The 10,274-nt window shown below is 40.1% G+C and overlaps 2 protein-coding genes across 2 annotated transcripts; both read left to right on the top strand.

The window, feature by feature from the left end:
* The first annotated feature begins 5,863 nt into the window (after positions 1-5,863).
* LOC140940954 (uncharacterized) lies at positions 5,864-6,815 on the top strand. The gene is made up of 2 exons (XM_073389916.1): positions 5,864-6,134; positions 6,407-6,815. Exons 1-2 carry the CDS (start codon positions 5,950-5,952, stop codon positions 6,813-6,815), a joined length of 594 nt encoding a protein of 197 aa, XP_073246017.1. The 5' UTR covers positions 5,864-5,949.
* A 136-nt stretch (positions 6,816-6,951) lies between these two features.
* LOC140941410 (uncharacterized) lies at positions 6,952-9,253 on the top strand. Its single transcript, XM_073390410.1, has 2 exons — positions 6,952-7,163; positions 8,699-9,253. The coding sequence occupies exons 1-2, from the start codon at positions 6,979-6,981 to the stop codon at positions 9,078-9,080; spliced, it is 567 nt and encodes a 188-aa protein (XP_073246511.1). The 5' UTR covers positions 6,952-6,978; the 3' UTR covers positions 9,081-9,253.
* Positions 9,254-10,274: the final 1,021 nt, after the last annotated feature.

The raw sequence follows: 10,274 nt of genomic DNA, 5'->3' as shown, positions 1-10,274 counted from the left end.
TGAGATGACGGTTCACAATGAAATTGAGAATGTATTTCGAAACAGGGCCTATTCAGACGATTCAGAAGCGTATACTTTTTAAAATGAAGAAACGATCCTTTTCCTGTCGCAGTAAACTGAGTGAGGATATCGATGAGACCGGTAGATTGTACTCCGCTCCGTCACAGAATGTGTCTATACCAGTCGTGGAGACATTCATGTACCCATGAGTCTGCAGAAGATTTACCTCTTAAGGTGTTGGAAATGGAAATTAATGGAAAATACGAGAGAGGACAGAGAATATTTGTTATCAGAAGGGGAGTTTATTATTTTAAACTTAAAAGATAGTGAACAGAAATCACAACACATGCACAGAGGAAAGTTACGCTGTTGTTTCTGAGCGTTTTAGCTCATTCAATTGGCTTTAGACTTCCGTCACTTTTTATTGCAGTTTTTGCTAGATAAACAGAAAGACGAAGCCCTGCGTGTGTGAATGCTCAAGACTTTTTTTCTACGTTGCGTAACTTATATTTAGCAACAGATAGTGAAGAGTATACTTTTCTTTCATATAATTTTGTTTGGCCTCATCCTGTTATGCTTACATGAGTTAAAAGTTGTTGGCGTAAAAAGGGTTTAAGGCTTTAGTAGTTTCTATGTACATGTCAAGCAATCATTCCGCTTTTATGCTTATGCGGGTTTGAAGTTGTTGCCGTAAGAAGGATTTTTTGCAGTGCAGCCGATTACGAGTACGTGTGACGGCACTTTGTTGCAGGTCTTCATATGATCTTGATATGAGGCTAGGAGATTAGACAGTACGCCCAACTGTGGCTCTTTCCAGGTAACAAAGGAAAAGCGAAGAGGGCACAGCATTTTGTTTCGCAGAGTTAAAGCTTTTTTTAATTTTTAAAATATTAACCGCACGTGGATTTTAGCGTCGTCGGATCAGATTAAGTCGATTAATCGTTAATGCCATGCTGTCTTTGCGGAGGATCTCGTCGCTTCTGTGTTACGGCGCCAACAAAAGAGAGCCAGTGAAGAAAAGTAAATGGTAGGAAAAGAGCTGTTCGTGAAACAAGCTCATCAGTAGGATGGATACCTTAGTAACTGATGATGAAATACCAGTTGGCGGAATAAGAGACGCGCTGTCAATTCAGTTGAATGTGGTGAACGGAGGAATTGCTGGGCGTATCACTGAAGAGCAACGTTTATAAAATAAAACAGTTGTATTACAAATCGTCAGCAGATTAAATATAAGATATTTGACGGCCGTATTACTAATGCATTAAACCGGAATGTAGGCAAAAGCATCATCTTCGTGGGATAATGCACACCTTTATCAGATTGGAGAATGGTGTTACGTACTATAAGGAAACGCCTTTCTAACTATTGCATCTGCGTGGTTGGAGTATTGCAAGTGGTTGTTAAAAAAAAAAAAAAAGAAACATCACGGACTGGAAGAAACACAACTCCTACCCAGGCTCTGACTCCTGTCGTGCTTTTATGCTTTGGCCAAAAATGGATCTGCTTAGACGTCGTGGGGCCGAGCCAACCACTTAAAAATTGGCAAACTGTTTCTTAACTATTTTATCAGCTTGACTGGTGCCCAAAAAAATTGAAAGAAAAGCGGCGCTTCCGTTCACTGTTTTTAAGGGAGAAAACGGACGAAGCCTGATGCATATTAACAAGTAAAGATGAAAGTTCAGGAATAAAGGAGCACATTGCCGAAGGAAGCAAGAAGGACAAAAGCAGAGATGTAAAAAATAAATGTCAAGTGTTTGTATCAGAGTGGGCCAAATATCAGAACTGATACCGTGGAATCATAGAAGAATCTGAATTGAAGGTAACAGGATAAACGCTATCAGGAAGGACAAAAATAAAATGGATTGGATCAGTACTAGATAAAGAATTAAAAGAAAGCACATTAAAAGGTTCCTTAATTAAGAGAGCTGAGGAAGGGAATGAGTTGATCATGATATTATATAGCCGCAAAACAAATAAAAAAAGTGATCTGGCGGGGAAACGAAGAGGTATAAGAAAACAAGCGTTTACAACAAGAGCACGCTGAGACAGCTTGATTTAAACTTGATTTCAATCGTTTTTTTTTTCGCAAGAATGAAAAACGTACAAAACGGACTTCTGTCAGTTAGGTAATTATCTGCGTAATAGGTCTTCCTGGGATGTAGATACCACGTGATAATCAAAGTAAAGTCTCTTCAAGGTAGGTATCTTCAATCGGGGAGAACAGAGTTTGTCAAGAGAGAATGAGGTGATCATTCTCTCTTGAGTTTGTAGGATCGTGACTTACCATCAAATCGACATCAAAGTCTATTTCGTTTCATTCTGTTAGACGCAGAGTTTAGGCAGTGAAGTACACTTGCTTTTTTTTGTCGGTATACTGTCGGCTATCTTAGGAACTTCGCACATTTCAAAGTGAGTTTTGGTTGTTCTTTATAATTATGTAGCTTATGTAACGTGGATCGTAAATCTGTAGAAACAATAATGAAACATCCGTTTCAATTTTCAGTTGGTAGCTACATGTACTGTTGTCTGGTTTGTCACCATATTTATGTTTTCTTTAACATTAATTTTCTATTTCTCTCAAAATCAGTAAGATTTGATCATTCGTCGCAGCAAGGTTTTTTTTCTAGTTATTCTCATTTTTTTTCGTAATTTTCTTTCATAGTGGGGTGTAGATTAATCTTTTGCTAGGTTTACTTAATTTCTCAGCCAACTACTTACTATCTAAGCCTGTCATTGTAGTCCTTGTATTAGCTATTTGCCGATAACAGTATTTTAGCATGCGAAGCTGGTGGGGCTTGCGAGAGAGTGGTTTAGTTAATTTTTATTTTTATTTTTGGCGACAGCGGCGGAGCTGCGAGATTAGGGAGCTTAAGCAACAACGACGGTGGCGGCTACGGAAACGTCACTTAAAAACGGAATTCGCGCTGCTTTTTTGGCTTTATCGCGCTTTTTCCATTTTCTTCAATTCGTCAAATGTTGGCGAATTTTTTTAGGAGTTAAATTTTAAAGGACTGTATAAAAGTTCAGGAAAAGGGAAAGAGGGCTGTTGTCTTGTGTTCACGTAGTCGTGCAACGACGGCAAAGAAATGCACAAAATAGCGTGATGCACGTGCAGAGTTGTTGTTTTGCTAATCAAATCTATTGCTTTTTTGCCGTTCTCGTTGCCGTCGCCGTCGTCGTCGTCGTTGCCTCCGCTCCGCCCTGTTGACAGGTCAGGTTGAAGTTCTTCCGCGCGCTTCGCCCCTCGCTTCGCATGGCGGCTCAGCTAGAAAGCACCTCGGGCATAACAGTTCAGCCAGCTGTGCCGGTTAGTGTATTTACTCGAAAGACCCGCCCTAAATAGGCATCACGTTCTCCATGCTACAGAGTGGGGAAATTAGGGAGTTTAAGTAACAACGACGGCGACGGCTCAGAAAACGTCAGTTTAAAAGCGTGTTCGCGCTGCTTCACTGCTTCACTGCTTCGCTGCTTCACTGCGACAATAAATGTCCCGTTACCCACATTTTGAGCTTGCCATCTTTGTCCTCGTCCGTGTTTGGTTTTTATTCTCCCATCTTATAACAAGTGTCGCTGTAGAAAGCCGAATGTTGTAACAGTAAAAGAAAGGAGTATTTTGCTGGAAAATGAGACAATGAAAGATCATAAATAAAAGTCTGGCGGGAAAAGCGGAACGATCCGCTCTTCCCAAACTCCTTCGCTGTTAACGCCTTGGGTTATTAGGGAGCAACAACGACGGCGACGGCTCCGAAAACGTCAGTTTAAAAGCGTGTTCGCGCTGCTTCAAACTTAATCGCGCTTGTTCCATCTTGTTCAGTTCCTCAAACGTTGGCGAATTTTTTAGGAGTTGAATTTTAAAGGACTGGATCAAAGTTCCGGAAAACAAAAAGAGGGTCGTTGTCTGTGTTCCCGTCCTCCATAAAACGTGAAATTAGGAAATTTCACGTCGTAGTCGTGCAACGACGGCAAGGAAATGCACAAAAAAGCGTGATGCAGGTGCAAAGTTGTTGTTTTGCCGATCTAAGCCTATTGCTTTTTTGCCGTTCTCGTTGCCGTCGCCGTCGCCGTCGTCCTTGCTTAAGCTGACATGTACTGATACGGGTGATATCAGAGCATCGCTGTTAGTGTAGTCACTTAATTGGATCTGGAAAGGAGCGTAACTGAACTTTTTAAACAAGAAAAGACCCCTATAACGTCCGTCTCGTGCTATTTTCATCATTGTAAAGAAATAAAGATTAAGTACAACTGTGTTATCCGCAAATAATAAATTTCAAATAAGCGCTGCGGCTTTCTTTTAAGTAAATACGACAGGCTTTCTTCGTCTAAATGCATCTTCAGGAACTCAAGAAAAATATCCCCTGAAATATCGGCATGTATGGCAAATAACCACTTAAAAAGTTTAGTTTTCTTTTCTTTTGTTATAAACGGTAACAATATTAAAATGTGACAACACAGCTAAATAATGATTCGGAAAGCGTTATCTGGATCGGTTTTTTTTTTTGGGGGGGGGGTTGTTTTTTTGTAACAATGTAATTTCGTTCTCATCTTTAATAAAGTTTATCTTTGAGAATAAATCTACGACATCATTTTGTAAAAGACGTTCATAGGAGTTCAAATACCTCTAACAAGTAGCTTACTGGACTGTTGGGGTTTGTAATTTCGTTATCTTGGTCTACCTTACCGTAATTGATCGATTAGCCGCTTTTTGTCTTATTTTTTGTTACCATATTTTGCTTATTGGCTGGATTCTATACTGCTTCCCCTCATCACAGTTTCACGAGGTGTTGCGGTAAACTTATTTCTACGGAACCCCCTAAGGGCCAGGCAATTGTCGACTTGTCCACTTTTCAAGTCAAGATTTCAAGTTGTCGAGATGTGCAGGTCAAGATGTCGACATGTTGAATTGTCGAGTTGTTGACTTGTTTAAAAAGAACGCTGACACTGCAGACTCAAGTTAAGGAAAGAGTGAATCGGTAAGTTCATGTGAGAATGCAATGTCTGGGCGATTATCGGAGGCGAAACGAAAAGTGGAGGCCAAGTATATATTCAAGGATATACAGTTTAATTATTCAAGAAGATTACATGAGCGTCAGGCCTGATGTCAACTGATTTTAAAATCGTACAATGACATCAGGATATATACGCCACTTACACATTTCCCATAATGCACCTTATTTGCCCCCCAAAATTTGGCATAACCTCTGTTTTTTTATTTCTCCTTGGAATTACAGCCGTCCCACGAGAAATTGAACCTTGATTTTCCCATACATTTTCTGTAATAATTCTACAGAATCAAAATTACAGAAAATGTATGGAAAAATTGAGGTTTTCTAAAAACTGATTACGGATGTCTTTGCACTCCAGATTTAGTGTATTGTTTCTTTGAACTCGTAAGTTACTCGTTTTAAAGAGAAAGCATCAAAGATATGAATTCAGGAGAATTAGCTGGCTTTGAATTCCAATACAAATCTTCGAATAGTCCCGCCATCTTGCCCTGATTACCCATGATTCAACTATGAGCGTGAACTCCTCTATTCAACATATCGACGTCTTGTACTACACATCTCGACATCTTGAAATCTCGACAACTTAAAATCTTGCCTTCAAAAAAGTGGACAACTAGACAGGTCGACACCTTTCATGGCCCTCAGTAGGCTCCGTCCGTCCTTCGCTTCTCATTTCCAGTTCCGTGGCTCTCTCGCTCACTTTTGCCGCAGAAACCATAAAAAATATACCGCTCGCGCTTCGCGCTCGTGAAAAAATTTGAGCTCGACTTGTCGGCTAGCCTCCCCGCAGACGTCCTTTGGGTTCGTTCGTCACGCATTCATTTCTCCTCCACGAAGAGGGAAGATGAACGCGTGACGAACGATCCCCAAAGGACGTCTGCGGGGAGGTCACTTGTAGGCAAGTAGGGCGAGATAAAGAATCTGCGTGGAGACCATTACTGGGATTATGGCGGCTGCAAAGTTATTTTTGTTGTCATGTTTAGTGGCGGTTGTTGGATACTTTACCTACAGGGAGCTGCAAGTTAGCACGCTCGGTCTGGTTAAGAAAATTCATATACCAGCCAAGCGGTCTGATGTGTTCCAGAAATTGTTCGACGATCCTGAATTTTACGTTAAAATCCATCCATTATGGTACGTATTTTCACAATCGCGAGGTATCTTTCGATAGCTTTCGAGTAATTGTGCCCAGTGGCTTTCAAAAGCCACGGTGCAGGTGCGAGTTTGACAGAAGAACAAAATTTCAGTGACCCGAATTTGAAATGCGTGACCGCACACGTTATACCTTCGAAGAATTTTTGCTAGGCAACCTGTTAAGTGTTATGGTTTTTTTAATGTGAAAACTGTGGGCTTTAATTATTGCTTAATTGATTCCCTAAACAATTTTACTCTACGTTGTATTGCAGCACTGGTGTTAGCAACATTGTCAGATTCAAAGACAATGAAGGACGAAGAGTTGTTCAGTTTGATATCCACGAGAAGGCAGTACTATTTGGATTCTATGACACTGGCAACATTACATTTCAAATTACGACTAAGGAGAAAGAGAAGAACACTGCTACCCAAACTACAGCCTCTTTGATTAATGGAATGTTTCAAATCAATCAAGAATTCCACATGACGGATTCTGAAGGTGGAACTCTGCTGGAAGACCATGCATCATATACAGCACCTCGTATTCTCGCAAGAATTGCTCTGAGAGAAGCACAATCAGCACACTCTGCTATACTTGAAAATACTAGAGAACAATTCATGGAGCTTTCACTCCAGCCTAGTAGTAAATCGATTAAGAACAAAGGGCATTATAATTTTTAAGTTACCCGGGATAAAATTCCCATAACGCATACTAAAGTACACTCAATAAAAAAATTTGAATAAAACAGCAGAAACAAAATGAATTGTCAATTCCATTGTAGTTGGCTTTGAATGACGTCATCGATTAAAATGGTTTGTTGTCAAATGGTGGTCATGATTCGTGATGGCGTCGGTAAAGTTCATCGTGGTTGCGTGTTTGGTGGCTATTCTCGGCTATTTTATTCACAAGGAACTGCAAATGGAAACTTTCTCTTTTACACTAACCAAGCACATACCAGCAAAGCGCTTTGATGTTTACCGAAAGTTTTTTGATGAACCAGAATTTTGGTTGAAAGTGCACCCCAACTGGTAAGCAAAATTAAACGTCAGGGACAGGGTTTGTGTGACGTAACTCCTGAACTTGAACCCCAACCCCTAATCCTGAACTAAAACCTTCAGTCTGGTGGCAGCCTTAAAGGCACCTGCAAATTATACGCAGTCATCTTCTGTTAATTTGTCTTATGTACCATGATGTGCATAATTTACGCCTATATAAAAATGTAAACAAGTCTTTGAAACGAAATGTCGACGGTAGTTTAAGTTTGATTCCCGCTTAAAAAAAGCTTTTGTGAGGGTTTTTATTCTGGGCATTGAGCTTTTCATTTCTTGCTTACAACGGGAAAGCAAAGCATAACATACGTAAAAACTTCTGCTAACTTTACGGCTATAAAGCGAATCGTGCGTGCCATTTGGCATGGAGGAAAAACGTTACCAACGGCCATCAGCCGGTCACACGATGGTTTCGATGTTTTTAGTTTTGTGAACAGATCTTAAATCGAAATATAAAAGTATCAAATATAATCTCTACTGCACTTAATTCTAAGGCTTTTCATTTCAAATTGTTTTGCATCTGCAATGAAGTTGTCTTTTTGGCGTGACTAATCTCAGCATTTAATCGGTCAAGCTATGTTTTCACAATAAATTTAAAGTAACAAAGTTTTTATATCATAAGTTAGAGCGAAATTACTGAACGTTACTTTTAAGGCATTTCAGTTTAAAATAATGTCGAGCACTGTTCTTTTGTTATTTGCGTAGGATTATTCCAACGCTACTGCACCAATCATTTTGAGCCCCCCCACCCCTCATTGGTGAATACCCGGGGCAAACCGGGGGTTTTCACCTCGTTTTCACTCAGTTTAGGTTTCCCGGTAGTCGGGGAATACACCTTTTTGTTCACGGCTTCGCTATACAATGCGGGGGCTGAGTGGGGGTTTGGCGGGGATTTCACTCGTGGTTCGTGACCTCTTTTAGAAGAATGGGTTCAGGTTGCATGTTCACCATACTGCGCATGTGGCAAACCAAATGCATGAGGAAGGATGCACGTTCAAGTGGTTCCCCATTACTCGTGCGTGAGGATGGCAGAGGAATAAAAGTGAATACCCCGGGTATGCCCCAGTTGGGGGGAGGGTGGAGGGGAGGTTCAAATGACTGATGCATTACATGCTGTTTTATTTCCAAGGGAAATACAACCCTATGCTAACTGACTACTACAGGTTTCGTTCTGACCGCGTTTTTAGGGAGCCAGTAAGGAAGACGTTTCAGAGCGAAGCAGGTCAGCCGGAAGTGAAGAATTTTCCCTTTTAATATGCCTTGACGTTACCAAATTTGAATTCTTAAAGTGGCTATGTCACCCCTGGCACATGCGAAAGCCGATGAAAACAAACTTGAAAAACTCAACCCGACTTTTTCGAGTTCTGTCGGAGATTTTGGAAGGCTGTTTTTATCTAAGACGATTTGCCTGAAAATTCGGTCAAAATCACGCCCCAAGGTTGACAAAAAGGCCACTTCCAGTTGACGTTCATCGCTCAAAAAAGACGTTGTTTAAGCTCCCTCTTCTATTTTAGTGTGGGCATAACCAACATCATTAGATCACAAGACAAAGATGGACGAAAAACAGTTCAGTTTGACTTACATGAGGAGGTGCCTGGCCCTTTTTTTGGATACCCAAGCAAGGTTCATGTTGAAGTAACCATGACTGTGAAAGAAATACAAGAAAATGAAGCTACCCACATGTCAACCACCCAGTTTAGCGGATGGTTTCAATTTGATCAAGAATTTCGCTTCTCTGATGCTAAAGAAGGTGGAATGATGCTTGAAGAGCGCTGTCAGTGTATATCTGCCAAGACTGCTATAAGATATATCGCACCTATAGCACTCGCCCAGCACAAAGACATTATGGAAAACACCAGAAAATATTTCATAGAAGTTGAAACAAAGAACTCCTAAGAAATTTTGTATCGTGATTCACTTTTCTCTGACAGTTTCTTTTAGCTCGACTTGTAGGCAAGTCTAGTGTTGTACAACAGTTTTAAACGCTTAATCCTCTCTTCAGCCGAAGATAGTATCAAAGTACGCATTTTCTCACTAAAAATATCAGTTGCAACAAAATAAATGTCTAATAATGAATAATAATAAATGTCTTTACTGCGCATTAGATAAAAATACATATCCAATGTTACAGAATAAAAAGATTAAAAGTTCAGCTAAATTACAATAGAATAAAAAGATTAAAAAATGCGAAAAACTAGTTACACATGTCTGACATAAAATATCATATAAGATTGTATTTAAAAATAAATCTATTTACAAATGTGTTTTATAACGTTCGGTGTTTATCTTGGGCCTTTAAAAGCTTTACGTCTAAGATTGTAGGTTAGATCGTTCTTTTCTTGCGGTAAGCACACCTTCAGAGGGTGGTTATCATGCTGTTTAGCTTTTTGAAAGATCACTTTATCTTGTTTTTGTAGTAATGATCTAATATTTAACTGAGAACAAACATTGAGTCATCATGTTTGTAAAGATTTTTCGAAAATGGGTGAGTTAAGTGTTATCTTGTAGAATTTTTAGCTATAGATGTTTCCAGCTTCTTCGGTATACCCTAAGAAAACAGCCGACATTTCGCAACAGCATCACCGAGTTTCCCGCGAAATAATGCCTGCCGGTGAGGTCGCGAAATGCCGGCTATTTTCCGTGTCAAGCGCCTCAAGTCTCCCTGCCTCACCCCACGAGCATGTTTTTCTTGTCAAAGAAAACTTGCAGAAACACAATCGGTTCGCCAGCTATGCGGAATCAGTGTGAATCTCCCGAGTATATTAAACGTCAAATTCAAACTGAATCCTCGATGCGATCATTTAGTTAGAAGTTTTTTCGCAGCTAATTTATTTGCCAGGTACTGTAGCTGTTTGCCCATTTATCGAACAGGTGAACAAAAAAATGTGTTTGCACAATTTAGTCAAGGTAAATGTTGCTTTTGTAGACTTTAAGTCCCTTCGTCAGATAAGCTTACTCCTCTCGCTTACAAAAACCTAAAAAGCTCCCTCAGGCTCACTTTAACTCGTGAGGTCGACTGATGGGAAGACTAGTGCTATTGCAGTCCTCGTTTAGTTTGTCACTTCTGTCAATGCAAGGGCCCTTACAAAC

This window comes from Porites lutea, chromosome 6, assembly GCF_958299795.1.
Source record: "Porites lutea chromosome 6, jaPorLute2.1, whole genome shotgun sequence".
Taxonomy (NCBI): Eukaryota; Metazoa; Cnidaria; class Anthozoa; order Scleractinia; family Poritidae; genus Porites; species Porites lutea.
The sequence above is the reverse complement of the archived record's forward strand: the minus strand, read 5'-3'. Positions and strand labels throughout refer to the sequence as shown.